This window comes from Pseudophryne corroboree, chromosome 8 (assembly GCF_028390025.1).
Source record: "Pseudophryne corroboree isolate aPseCor3 chromosome 8, aPseCor3.hap2, whole genome shotgun sequence".
Classification (NCBI taxonomy): Eukaryota; Metazoa; Chordata; class Amphibia; order Anura; family Myobatrachidae; genus Pseudophryne; species Pseudophryne corroboree.
In genome coordinates, this window is record NC_086451.1 from 443,283,809 (window position 1) to 443,298,478 (window position 14,670).

Genomic DNA, 14,670 nt, shown 5'->3' on the forward strand with positions numbered 1-14,670 from the left:
CACTGCTGAACAAGTATCGGGGTGCAAACGGGGGGGCACAGTGAATTTGGTGCTATATAATTGTGTGGATTAACATTATAAAAGCGCTGCATGTCAGTGGGCATTTTGTGTTCACAGACATTGTGTTACTGGCGCTGGGTTGTGAACTGGCAAATCCTATCTGTGTCCTTCTGACAGACTTTACTGTGGGTCTGTCCCCTATAAGTCCTGGAGTGTCTGTGGTGTGGTTGTGCACGTGTGTGACATGTCTGAGGCAGGGAGCTCTTCCCCTGAGGGAGCCATTTTAGGGACACAGAGTTGTAATGTGGTGGCGCTGCCGGCACACCACGAGCCTGAATGGGTGAAAGAATTACGTGATAGTGTGAATCATATCAGTAAGAGATTGGATAAGTCTGAGTCTCATGCAGAAAGCTGGAGAAAATCAGTGGAAGATGTGATTTTTCATAGTCCTGCTTTTTCATCCATAGGCGACCCCTCTGGGTCACATAAGAGACCATTTGCACAAATAGTACATACTGATACTGACACGGACTCTGATTCCTATGTCGACGATAGTGATTCCAGGGGGATAGATCCTAAATTGGCAAAAAGCATTCAATACATGATTGTTGCTATAAAGGAAGTTTTGGAAGTTACGGAAGCCCCCCCTGTACCTCAGGAGAAGGCTTATTTTTATAAAGAAAGGAAAATTAATGTCACTTTCCCTCCTTCTCATGAGCTAAATACCTTATTTGAGGGAGTTTAGGTAAACCCTGAAAATAAATTTCAGGTTCCCAAAAGGATTCAGGTTGCTTATCCTTTCCCGGCAGAGGCCAGGAAAAGGTGGGAGTCACCCCCCGTATTGGACAGTGCCCTGTCAAGGTTAACTAAAAAGGTGATTCTCCCTGCGCCTGGGATGGCTTGACTGAAGAAGCCGGCAGACCGCAAGTTGGAGACTACGTTAAAATCTATTTATGTGGCCAATGGTACATTGCTCAGGCCCACCATTGCTTGCGCATGGGTGAGTAGGGCTATCGAAAAATGGTCAGATAACCTGTCATCGGAAATTGACACTATAGATAGAGACGAGATACTCCTAACGTTAGGTCATATCAAAGACACTGCTGCATACATGCTAGAAGGCATGAAAGATATTGGACTCTTGGGTTCAAAAGCCGCTACCAAGGCAGTCTCAGCTCGGAGGGCGTTGTGGATTCGCCAGTGGAATGCTGATGCAGATTCCAAAAGAAATATGGAGGCTCTCCCGTATAAAGGTGAGGCCTTGTTTGGAGATGGGCTGGATGCATTAGTCTCTGTGGCTACCGCAGGTAAATCGACATTCTTGCCTTATGCTCCTGCACCGGCGAAAAAGACACATCACTGTCACATGCAGTCCTTTTCAGCCCAACAAATACAAAAAGGCCAAAGGTTCCCCCTTCTTTGCAGGTAGAGGAAGGGGAAAAGGAAAAAAATCTGCAGCGTCTCCAGGATCGCAGGAGCAGAAATCAACCCCTGCTTCTGCCAAATCTGCAGCATGACGCTGGGGCTCCCTTGCGGGAGTCCGCTCGGGTGTGAGCACGTCTGAAACTTTTCAGTCAGATCTGGCTTCAATCTGGTCTGGACCCATGGGTCTTACAAATAGTGTCCCATTAATACAAACTGGAGTTTCAAGACGTCCCCCCATGCCGATTTTTCAAATCAACCTTGCCAGCTTCTCTTCCAGACAGAGAAGTAGTAACAGCTGCAATTCAAAAATTATGTCAGGATCAAGTCATTGTCCTGGTTCCCTTGTTACAACAGGGAGAAGGTTTTTATTCAAGCCTCTTCGTAGTTCCGAAGCCGGACGGCTCGGTCAGACCAATTTTAAACCTGAAAAATCTGAATCTCTACCTGGAAAGGTTCAAGTTCAAGATGGAATCTCTGAGGGTAGTGATTTTCAGTCTGGAAGAGGGGGACTACATGGTGTCAGTAGACATAAAAGATGCTTACTTACATGTTCCCATTTATCCTCCTCACCAAGCTTATCTGAGATTTGCAGTACAGGATTGCCATTACCAGTTCCAGACGTTGCCATTCGGACTCTCCACGGCACCGAGGGTATTCACCAAGGTAATGGTAGAGATGATGGTCCTCCGACAACAAGGAGTCAAAATAATACCTTACCTGGATGATCTCCTGATAAAAGCGAGATCCAGGGAACGGTTGGTACAGAGCATTGCACTCTCCCTATCAGTACTCCAACAACATGGTTGGATCATGAATTTTCCGAAGTCGCAGTTAGAACCGACGACAAGATTGTCCTTTTTAGGGATGATACTGGACACAGAAGTACAGAGAGTATTTCTCCCAGTAGAAAAGGCTCTGGAAATCCAGAGAATGGTCAAACAAATTTTGAAGCCAACAAGAGTTTCGATCCATCAATGCATTCGGTTGTTGGGGAAGATGGTAGCGGCCTACGAGGCCATACAGTTTGGCCGATTCTGTGCCAGAGTATTCCAGTGGGACCTGTTGGATAAGTGGTCCGGATCCCACCTACACATGCACTGGAAGATAATCCTGTCCTCCAAAGCCAGGATTTTGCTCCTGTGGTGGCTACACACTTCTCACCTACTAGAGGGACGCAGGTTTGGGATTCAGGACTGGGTCCTGGTAACCACGGATGCAAGTCTCCAAGGTTGGGGAGCAGTCACACAGGGGGAAAGCTTCCAAGGAAAATGGTCAGGTCAGGAAACCTGCCTTCACATAAACGTTCTGGAATTGAGAGGCATTTACAACGGCCTTCTACAAGCAGTACATCTTCTTCAAGATCAACCCATGCAGATCCAGTCGGACAATGTAACAGCAGTCGCGTACATAAACCGGCAAGGCGGAACGAAAACCAAAGCGGCAATGGCAGAGGTTACAAAGATCCTCCTCTGGGCAGAAAGACATGCAAGAGCTCTGTCGGCAATTTTCATTCCGGGAGTGGACAACTGGGAAGCAGACTTCCTCAGCAGACACGATCTCCATCCAGGAGAGTGGGCCCTCCACCAAGAAGTCTTCGCAGAGGTGGCAAGTCTTTGGGGAGTTCCTCAAGTAGACATGATGGCATCTCGTCTCAACAAGCAGCTTCATAGATATTGTTCCAGAGAGACCCTCAAGCAATAGCAGTGGATGCACTGGTGACCCAGTGGGTGTTTCGGTCAGTATATTTCTTCCCTCCACTTCCACTGATTCCAAAAGTTCTAAAAATCATAAGAAGAACAAGAGTTCGAGCAATCTTCATTGCCCCAGACTGGCCAAGGAGGGCTTGGTATCCAGATCTTCAGAAGTTGCTCATAGAAGATCCTCGGCCTCTTCCTTCTCGTGAGGACCGGCTACAGCAGGGGCCGTACGTGTATCAAGACTTACCGCGGCTACGTTTGACGGCATGGCTGTTGAGCGCCGGATCCTAGCCCGAAAGGGTATTCCCAAGGAAGTCATCCCCACTCTTATTCAGGCCAAGAAAGGAGTAACGTCTAAACATTACCACCGTATTTGGAGAAAATATGTGTCTTGGTGTGAATCCAAGAAGGCTCCTACGGAAGAGTTTGAGTTAGGACGTTTTCTCCATTTTCTGCAGGCTGGTGTGGATGCGGGCCTTAGACTGGGTGCAATCAAGGTCAGATGTCAGCCTTATCAGTTTTCTTTCAAAAACAATTGGCCTCCCTTCCAGAAGTTCAGACGCTCGTGAAAGGGGTTCTGCACATCCAGCCTCCATTTGTGCCTCCTTGTTGCACCATGGGACCTTAATGTGGTGTTGCAGTTCCTTCATTCGAGTTGGTTTAAACCTCTACAGGAGATAGAGTTGTAGTTTCTCACTTGGAAAGTGGTGATGCTTTTGGCCTTGGCATCCGCAAGGCGGGTGTCTGAGTTGGGGGCCTTGTCTCACAAGAGCCCTTACCTGATCTTCCATGAAGATAGTGCAGAGTTAAGAACTCGTCAACAATATCTTCCAAAGGTGGTTTCGTCTTTCCACATAAACCAACCTATTGTGGTGCCAGTAGCTAATGACACTTTCACTGAGTCAAAGTCCCTTGATGTGGTTAGATCTTTGAAGATTTATGTTGCAAGAACAGCTCGGATAAGGAAAACGGAGGCTCTGTTTGTCCTGTATGCTCCCAACAAGATCGGGTGTCCTGCTTCTAAGCAGACTATTGCGCGCTGGATCAGAGGAACGATTCAGCACGCTCATTCCACGGCAGGATTGTCGATACCGAAGTCGGTAAATGCCCATTCTACTAGAATGGTGGGCTCATCCTGGGTGGCTGCCCGGGGCGTCTCGGCTTTACAACTTTGCTGAGCAGCTACTTGGTCAGGGTCAGACACGTTTGCTAAGTTTTACAAGTTTGACACCTTGGCCGATGAGGACCTCAAGTTTGGTCAATCGGTGCTGCAGGGTCATCCGCACTCTCCCGCCCATACTGGAGCTTTGGTATAACCCCATGGTACTGAAGTGGACCCCAGCATCCTCTAGGACGTATGAGAAAATAGGATTTTAATACCTACCGGTAAATCCTTTTCTCCTAGTCCGTAGAGGATGCTGGGCACCCGACCCAGTGCGTTCTTTACCTGCAGTTGTTACGTTTGTAGTTACACAGATGTTGTGTTACGGTTATTTTCAGCATGTTGCTGCAATTGTTCATGCTCGTTGGCGTTTGTTATGTTGAATGCCATGTTGTGCGGCATGGTTGAGGTGTGAGCTGGTATGAATCTCACCATTAAATTAAAAGTAAATCCTTTCCTCGAAATGTCCGTCTCACTGGGCACAGTTCCTATACTGAGGTCTGGAGGAGGGGCATAGAGGGAGGAGCCAGTTCACACCCTTGAAAAGTCTTAAAGTGCCCATGGCTCCTGCGGAACCGTCTATACCCCATGGTACTGAAGTGGACCCCAGCATCCTCTACGGACTAGGAGAAAAGGATTTACCGGTAGGTATTAAAATCCTATTTTTGCAGATATGTACGTATGACTGTTGTTGGGGATCCTTGGTCTTCACATCTTTCTGTTCTGCATCGGGAACACTGTGACTGCTTCCTGCAGATTGCTGATACATTTCAGTCTCTTATGTCTGCTCTCTGTCTCCCCAGCTCAATAACACGGTGATAGAGGACGTTACGGTGGAGGTTAGCATGGCTCGGAAGCAGCCCATGCTGAAGGCAGCCTTAGAGAAATCGTTGTGGGGCCAGCTGGGTGAGTTATGGGTGGCTGGTAGCCGGAGCAGTCACGTCAATATATGTGAGATGGCAAATATCGCTTAATAGTGGATGAGTGAGCACTGGTAACCAGTCCCGCCCAGTTATGGACCATCACCACGTGTCTAAGAGGGGATTCCATATTTCTTTCTTCTCCAATTCAGTAGTTTCATTTCTGTAGCCTTCAGGTCTTCTCTTCCAGAAAGGTGGCGCAATCTGCGTTACAGTCTGGTCCTTCACTCACTTCACACATCCAGTCCCAGTAGTTTGAATCTCCAACCCAGTCTCCTCCACCTCTCTCCTCTCCCGACATTCTGTATGTGGAGCTTAGGGAGCGTCATGTAATAGACTGCGAGATGCCGACGCGACACAATTCCGGCCACCTGGTTTTGCCTTTTAAATTAATGGTGTTATAAAAATTCAGGCATACTCCCTGGAGTTGCACTGATGCCTGCATTTCGTTGACCATTTCCACCTAGATCAGTGAGGGTGGAAAGGGGAAGACTTCCCAAATAGTGGAGGCTATTAATAACCACTCCCCTAATGCCTAACCATAGCCCCCCCCCCCCCCCCTCCCCTTCCCACCCCCACCCCCATCCCCATATACCCCTTCCATTCATGTCCAGGTTATTACTTTGAAATTCATACTGTGGATGTTGGCGGATTTCTGGGGAGATGTATCAATCCATGTGAAGAGTGCCCATTAGCAACTTTTCCACTGTTTAGATGGCTTGATACATCCCCCCTTCCCCGCCACTCCCTTGAGAAACGATCTGGGGTATATTTACTAAACAGCACTTTTACAAGTTTCCACATTTTTGGTGTCGATATAACCCGCAGGATATAAATACCGTCTGTTTGTAAGAACGGCGCTTAGTAAATATTCCGCCTCCTCTACACACTTCTGCCTTAATGCTTGGAGTACAGCCTAATATACAGTAAAGTGACACACTCTTCCCTGTCTGCAGCTTTAGAAAACAATATGACGGGGCCTCAGTTAGAAAAGGGACCTCCCATCGTCTATTCAGAGGATTTCTTCAATATGGACCCACCTGCTGCAGAAGACAGTCCCGTGTAAAGAATGGAAGATCTCTCCCATTGGCTGGCATAAGTCAGGAGTTTATTGGTCATTTAGATAGCCAAGCAGCTTTCAGTGTAACTTGTATATGTTTATTGCTGTATAATAAATACTTCTTTTCTGTCAGTGTGCTGGAGTCCCCATTCCACAAGGGCCGGATTAAGGGCCAAGTTAGCCTGGTGCTGAAAATCTCCTAATGTGAGAAGCAAAGGAGGTGTGACATGTACTATGTGTGGGTGTGGCCTGTGCTGTGTGTGGGTGTGGCCTGTGCTGTGTGTGGGTGTGGTCTGTGCTGTGTGGGTGTGTCCAGTGTGGTGGGTGGGGATGGCCTTGCTGTTTGTGGGTGTGGCCAGAGCCATGTGGGCGTGTACATCCCGTACACTATCACCTGCCATGTCTACTTAAGTATGTAAAAGTATAAAAATAGCACAATTTTGTGAGGAAAATAAAAATACAGTTTTAATTCTTATGATGGGGCCTAACTGGTGGCCGATCATCATCACACTGTCATGGTGAGGGGCCTATTTTTAAGTGGGAGCCTGGAGCTGTAATCTTATCCACCTCATTGCTAATCTGGCCCTGCATTGCATACCTTACATCCTAGCACTGGCCTGTCCTCGCACAACCACACGGGCGGACAGGTCTTAGCGTCCCAAAAGATCAGCCCGTACCTCCTGACATACTCTGTGCTGCTGTGATCTCTTGCATGAGTTGCGTTGTAATTTCCCTGGTGTCAAGTAGACAAGCACAAGCTGAAGATTGATTAGAAAAATTGTTCTGATCGTAGTGGGATGCTCTTTAATATATTTATGGAGAAACACAGCGTACTACTGTGTGTATATATTGTATATTACTGTATTTATTGTACAATAAAATATACTTTATATATAGCGATATACTCTGCTGGACAGAATGCCATGGTAATAACACTGCTGTCTTCTTTGGAGACAGTGCAGTATAACTTGCAGTGTTCTATAAATATTCTAAATGTTTTGGATATTTTCTCTACAAACATAAAAATCGGAGAAATCCGTCCATTGGTTAGCAACAGCGGAAGTTATTTTTTTTCTAGAAGCCGGTGCAGAAGTACAGACAAAGATGCTGTCACCCATAGTAACCAATCTTTTTTCCAGTACATTTTGCAAAATTAAAGAAACTTGATTGGTTGCAGCTGCTGTATGTATTATTCCAGCCTATCACTAGAGACCACTATGACCAATATTTGAAGGCAAGTTGTCTTCTTAAAGGTTTGGCTGCAGTGTCCTGAATATCGGTGCAGTCAAGAAATGGTTGGCTGCTGAGTGCCAGGGAAACATCACACAGAATAGCCGTAGAACATGATAAATACGGAACAAAATATCCCGTCCCCTTTTCACCATCAGAGAACTTTCATTTGTCAGTGTGCACATACCTTGTACACATAACACTAAATCATTTTTTTTTCTGTCTTGCGTCTGTGTTCTTTAGTCGTGTGTTTGTATCATCAATATGTTTATTTTCTATCTTCTGAACAGGTTTTATGTTGTTTTTCAAGCCTATGAAAATAAATAACTTGATAATATAAAGTGTGACAAGATCACTGGAAGAGTGGTGGAAGGCAGATCTATTTGCCCCAGGTTTCTTATATTTGTGTTTTAAAACCCCAGGAATATTATGTTGTTTCTGCTGAAAACTTTTGGTAAGAACCGGATCTTAGGGTTCTTGGGGTTGGATGTGAGAAGAGAGGGCGGGTTCTCCATCCATTTAGGCCTAGTTCAGGTCTTTGAGGTTTTTTACCTCACAGAAGGTTAACAACTACTCACCCTTATGTTATTAAATTACCATTTATTCAGTGAGTAAGATCAGCAATCACACAGAGGAAGCTGTTAGTCAATATATAGCATTTACATTTAGTCAAACAACAGGAAAATCTGGCCAATATAAAAAAGCTGCAATATAAAATACTACAGGCAGCATCACGTGACACGCTAAACAATTTGATGTGTGTGGTTAACATATTGCGATCAGATATCAGGAACAGATCTGTGCCGCGCCGGGGATTACGTAGGACAGACGATCTCGGCCTGGTCCGGTATCCCTGGTAGAAAATCTAGTTCTCCTGCAAGGTGCTTGCGCAGCCAGGGCAAGACCTCCATGATGTTCACATAGAAATCCCGGGCGTTATTATTGGGTTTCCGCTGTCCACGCGTTTTGCAAGGGTTATATAGTCCAAAACTGAGAATCCCAACCTAAGAGGGGAGGAGGTGGAGAGTGAGTTTCTGAGGGACCACGGAAAGTCACAAGCGTAAATTACTGAGTCTGGGCAAGTGATTTTGAAAGTGATTTAAAAACAGTGCTTAAACCGTTGTAGCCAATCAAAAACTAGCTCTGAGGAGAAGTAGCACAACTTTGAAAGCTAATATCGGATTGGCAATTAGCACGTTTCTGTGCTTTCCATCATATTACTGAAGTGTTTTCTCTGTCATTCTCTCACAAGTGTCTCACCTGAAAGAATCTTTGCCTTTCCCTCAAGTCAACAAAGAGAGAGCCACCTGATTCTCCTGTTCGGGGAGGGAAAAAGGGGACACGTTACTTGGTTTATGGTTATACAGTACAATTAGGACCTGATTCTGAGTCCGATGCAATGCAGTGGCGTCAATACGGGGGGTGTGGGGTGCAGGCTGCTCCCAGGTGTCACCACTAAGGGGTGACACCAAAACGCCAGCTCCTCTTCAGTGATAGGAGCCAGGTGCTGTAAGGTAACATTACATGCAGCGCTTGGCTCCGGTCACAGTGTAGGAGCCGGCACTGCAGACAGACACTCTCCGGGGCAGCCCAGAATTTTCGGTACCTGCGCTGTGATGAAAATGAGGGTTGGACAGTGAAGTCACGCCACTCACCGGGCGTCACCAAGGCTAGTGATGCCCCCGATGCAATCCGGATGGTTTTGCAGTTGAGCAATGTTTTTTAACTGGGCATGCGTCTGAGTATTGAAAACGTTGCACAGCGTGTGCCTCAGATGGCGTGTGCGTACAGAGACACAGGATCGATTAAGATGCACTGACCCTAAATTGTATTGCAAATGTAAAGAGTGTTTGTTGCAATTATGCGCGTACTATTCTGTGGTTTATACAGGTGATGAATAGTAGACACCAGCGGAAAGAACTGTTGGAGCACACCAGTCGGATACACTTAGCCAGGAGCTTTGGTTTAATTGTAGTGCACAGGTAATGTACAGCCGTACTCATAGATATACTGGTGGATAGAGGAGATGGAGCAGAGCATACAGCGGATCAGCCGGTCATGTATGTAGGCCAGGCATTCCCAACCTGGGTCCTAAAGACACACCAACAGACCAGGTTGTAGTGATATCCAGGCTTCAGCACAGATGGTTAAATTAAAATAATTGAAGTACTAATTAAGTCACTTGTGCTCAAGTACGGACATCACTAAAATCTGAATCCTTGCCGCCCGCTTTTGAGAACACCTGATGTAGGCACTGGCAGCAGGGTATCGCAGGATCCCCCACAGATCTAAGTGGTACGCAACACTGTGACTTTCAAATACAGCGACAAGATGGCGCTGCACATGCTCAGATTAAGTATCGGTGGCCATCTTCGCAGAGCAGGATGCCTCAGCTATGGAGCATTATGGAGGAAAGCGCAGCAGCGCACTCCATATTCCAGCATTGCTGAGCAGTGACTGGAAGGAGGCTTTCAGATGAACGGAGCTGGTCCTTGTTATGGGTTTGGATAATCAGCAACTCGCAGTGCAGACTGATGGTTGCACCTAAAACGGTATTTCGGCGTTTAAAGATACCAAACGTGGGTGTCTCAGTCCTTGCACATGCAGACACATGGCTGTACCCAAGGGAAGGGCTTATAATGGCATTAGCGTAAAGACACACACGGGGACTCCGCTGAATCTCACTCAGAATCAACCCCTTAGTGAGATTAATAAGACAATAGAACAAAAACAAAACCAACAAGCACAGAGATTGTATAGTATAGAAGGAGAACCCATGTAAGTTCTGTGTGAGCTGTGTAGATGTGAGGTAATCAGGTAAAATAGTTTGGGAGGTTCAGTGGGCGGTTCTGGAATTTAATGAGCTTTCCTGAAGAGATGCATTGTCAGAAAACACTTGTTGGCTTAAGGAAAGTCTTGTTCATTCTACAGAGTGAATACAGGGGGTCATTCTGAACTGATCGCACGCTAGGTTTTTTCGCTGCGCTGCGATCAGGTCAAAACTTGGCAAAACTGCGCATGCGTATGCACCAAAATGCGCAGGCGCGTTGCACGGGTACAAAGCGGATCGTTGCTGAGCGATGGATTTAACGAAGAATCCATTCGCACAGCCGATCGCAAGGAGATTGACAGGAAGAAGGCGTTTGTGGGTGTCAACTGACCGTTTTCTGGGAGTGGTTGGAAAAACGCAGGCGTGTCTAAGCGTTTGCAGGGCAGGTGTCTGACGTCAATTCTGGGACCAGACAGGCTGAAGTGATCGCAGCGGCTGAGTAAGTTCAGACCTACTCAGAAACTGCACAAAATGTTTTTGTAGAGCTCAGCTGCAAAGCCGGTTGCACACTTGCAAAGCGAAAATACATTCCCCTGTGGGCGGCGACTATGCGTTTGCACAGCTGCTAAAAACAGATAGTGAGCGATCAACTCGGAATGACCCCCACAGTATGATAAAAGTCCTGTTACTGGGAATACAGATGCGAATCTTGTGCAGAGCAGAGGGTCGGCTTGGAAGATTCAGGTGAAACTCAGAAAATTAGAATATCGTGCAAAAGTTCATTTATTTCAATAATTTAACTTAAAAGGTGAAACTAATATACTATATAGACTCATTACATGCAAAGTGAGATATTTCAAGCCTTTATTTGTTGTAATTTTGATGATTGTGCTTACAGTTTAAGAAAACCCCAAATCCAGAATCTCAGAAAATTAGAATATTATATAAAATCAATAAAAAAAGGATTTTAAATACAGAAATGTCGGTCCTCTTAAAAGTCTAATCATGCATATGTACTCAGTACTTGGTTTGGGCCGCTTTTGCATGAATTACTGCAGGCCTGGCCAACCTGTGGCTCTCCAGATGTTGTGAAACTACACATCCCAGCATGCCCTGCCATAGTTTTAGCATTCTCTAAGAGCAAAACTGTGGCAAGGCATGATGGGACTTGTAGTTTTACAACAGCTGGAGAGCCACAGGTTGGCCAGGCCTGAATTACTGCTTCAATGCGGCGTGACATGGATTCTATCAGCCTGTGGCACTGCTGAGGTGTTATGGAAGACCAGGATGCTTCAATAGCGGCCTTCAGCTCTTCTGCATTGTTCTGTCTCATGTCTCTCATCTTTCTCTTGGCAATGCCCCATAGATTCTCTATGGGGTTCAGGTCAGGCGAGTTTGCTGGCCAATCCAGCACAGTAATCCCACGGTCATTGAACCAGATTTTGGTACTTTTGGCAGTGCGGGCAGGTGCCACGTCCTGCTGAAAAATGAAGTCAGCATCTCCATAAAGCTTGTCTGCTGAAGGAAGCATGAAGTGCTCTAAAATGTCCTGGTAGATGACTGTGTCGACTCTGGACTTAATAAAGAACAGTGCACCAACACCAGCAGATGACATGGCTCCCCAAATCAACACAGACTGTGGAAACATCACACTGGACTTCAAGCATCTTGGATTGTGTCCCTCTCCATTCTTCCTCCACACTCTGGGACCTTGGATTTCAAATGAGATGCAAAATTTGCTCTTATAAGTAAAGAGGACTTTGGACCACTGAGCAACAGACCAGTTCTTTTTTTTCTTTAGCCCAGGTAAGACGCTTCTGACGTTGTTTGTTGTTCAGGAGCGGCTTGACAAGAGGAATACGACATTTGAAGCCCATGTCCAGGATCCGTCTGTGTGTGGTGTCTCTTGATGCACTAACTCCAGGATCAGTCCACGCCTTGTGAAGTTCCCCTATACTTTTGAATGGCCTTTTCCTGACAATCCTCTTCAGGCTCTCTATGGGGCATTGCCAAGAGAAAGAGGAGAGACATGAGACGGAACAATGCAGAAGAGCTGAAGGCCGCTATTGAAGCATCCTGGTCTTCCATAACACCTCAGCAGTGCCACAGGCTGATAGAATCCATGGCACGCCGCATTGAGGCAGTAATTCATGCAAAAGGGGCCCAAACCGAGTACTGAGGGGGTCATTCCGAGTTGATAGCTCGCTAGCTACTTTTTGCAGCCGTGCAAACGCATAGTCGCTGCCCACGGGGGTGTGTATTTTCGCTTTGCAAGTGTGTGAATGCCTCTGCAGCCGAGCTCTGCAAAAACATTTTGTGCAGTTTCTGAGTAGGTCTGAACTTACTCAGCCCTTGCGATCACTTCAGTCTTTTTGGTCCCGGAATTGATGTCAGACACCCGCCCTGAAAACGCTTGGTCTTGCCTGCGTTTTTCAGAACACTCCCAGAAAACGGTCAGTTGCCACCCACAAACGTCTTCTTCCTGTCAATCTCCTTGCGATCGGCTGTGCGAATGGATTCTTCATTAAATACATCGCTCAGCAACGATCTGCTTTGTACCCGTACGACACGTCTGTGCATTGCGGTGCATGCGCAGTAGTTACCTGATCGCTGCGCTGCGAAAAACTGCAGCATGCTTTCAACTCGGAATTACCCTCTGAGTACATATGCATGATTATAATTTTCTGTATTTAAAATCCTTTTTTTATTGATTTTATGTAATATTCTAATTTTCTGAGATTTTGGATTTGGGGTTATTTTAAGATGTACGCCACAATCCTCAAAATTATAACAAATAAAGGCTTGAAATATCTCGCTTTGCATGTAATGAGTCTATATAATGTATTAGTTTCAGCTTTTAAATTGAATTACTGAAATAAATGAACTTTTGCACGATATTCTAATTTTCTGAGTTTCACCTGTATTTTGAGACAAGTGCAGAGATGTATGTGTGATCCAGTGCTGCGACCAATAACTGAGCATCAGATAACCTGTGACGCCATCGACCGACTGAGTAACCCATGAGGTCACGTAGACCGGCCGCCGCAGCTCCATCACTGAGACCAGGAAATCTCCCTCCTGAAGATGAAGCCCCCTGCCCGTGCCCAATCGGCTGCAGACTGTCCGTCTACTGCCGTCTGCAGCTATACTACATCCGACGACGCAGGACCCACACTGCACATGCGCAATTTACCGAACATCAGTACATTGTGTTTTTCACAATGCTGTGACCGGACATGAATCATCCTCAATATGTACAATGGTTGCGATTCCAGTAGAAAATAATATTTTATTTCGTCTCTATATCCATAGGAATAACTTACCCTTGCACGACATGTCCCCCTCTACACAGAGATGTCGCGGCGACACCATATCCTTGATGCTAATGTTTTTGAATTGATCCCATTTTTGAAGAGCCCGTGTGCATTCATCTCTCTGGGCAAAGAAAAATACAAAAACACACTCGTGGATGGATGGATTGAGGAGTGGGATATAAAGTGACATTACACACTGGGTTATGGAGAGAGTTGGAATGTGGCGCGGTGCTAGAAAGACCCTTTAGAATTTTTAAAATTTCTGCCAACACCGTATGTGACCTTAAATGTATTCAGATCATCATCTAAGTCAGTGGTTCTCAAACCGTGCGCCGTGGCACCATGGGTTGCCGCGATACACTTGCTGGGGTGCCTCAGGACACTTGCAGGGGTGCCTCGGGTTGGTGGTCCAGGACCAATTCAAATTATTTATGGTCAATGTAATAGGCCATAGGTTCTCAAGCTCGGTCCTCAAGACCCCACACAGTGCATGTTTTGCAGGTAACCCAGCAGGTGCACAGGTGAATTAATTACTCACTGACACATTTTTAAAGGCCCACAGGTGGAACTAATTATTTCACTTGTAATTCTGTGAGGAGACCTGCAAAACATGCACCGTGTGGGGTCCTGAGGACCGAGTTTGAGAACCTTTGTAATAGGCAAAACCAGTGATTGTGGCTGTCAATCATAAAATATGTGGACAAACAGAAGCAAATCTTGTCCTCAGCACACAAGTGACCCTAAGGATGACATATAAACACAATTTACTTAATTTAATATTTTTTTCTAAATGTCTCAATAAGAAACTTCTGGCCTAAGGGTGCCCTGAAAACTATTCTGGTACTCTAGGGTGCCGTAATTCCAAAAAGTTTGGGAACCACTGATCTAAGGGCTCTATTCATGAAGCAGTGAAAAGAGTGGAGAACTGAGCCTGTGGAGAAGTTGCCCATGGCAACCAATCAGCTGCTCCGTACAATTGTATAGTATGTAAATTATAAATGTTACTTTAATGCTGATTGGTTGCCATGGGCAACTGCTCCACTGGTTCACTTTTCCACACTGTTTACTGCTTCATGAATAGACCCCTCATGA

At 45.9% G+C, this 14,670-nt stretch overlaps 2 protein-coding genes across 4 annotated transcripts in view; one reads left to right on the forward strand and one right to left on the reverse strand.

The window, feature by feature from the left end:
* The window catches only part of NELFE (negative elongation factor complex member E), a 31,902-nt gene extending 25,506 nt beyond the window's left edge, over positions 1–6,396 (forward strand). For all 3 annotated transcript variants that reach the window (XM_063938131.1, XM_063938130.1, XM_063938129.1), the window contains exons 16-17: positions 5,088–5,190; positions 6,161–6,396. In XM_063938131.1, the coding sequence (XP_063794201.1) occupies positions 5,088–5,190; positions 6,161–6,270 (213 nt within the window). In that variant the 3' untranslated portion in view covers positions 6,271–6,396. The remainder of the gene's footprint in view (positions 1–5,087; positions 5,191–6,160) is intronic.
* Positions 6,397–8,074: 1,678 nt separating this feature from the next.
* The window catches only part of LOC134949514 (complement C2-like), a 50,068-nt gene continuing 43,472 nt past the window's right edge, over positions 8,075–14,670 (reverse strand). Inside the window, exons 16-18 of the mRNA XM_063938128.1 lie at positions 13,588–13,699; positions 8,755–8,810; positions 8,075–8,498 (exon numbers count right to left, since the gene is read on the reverse strand). Coding sequence (XP_063794198.1) covers positions 8,310–8,498; positions 8,755–8,810; positions 13,588–13,699 — 357 coding nt within the window. The 3' untranslated portion in view covers positions 8,075–8,309. The remainder of the gene's footprint in view (positions 8,499–8,754; positions 8,811–13,587; positions 13,700–14,670) is intronic.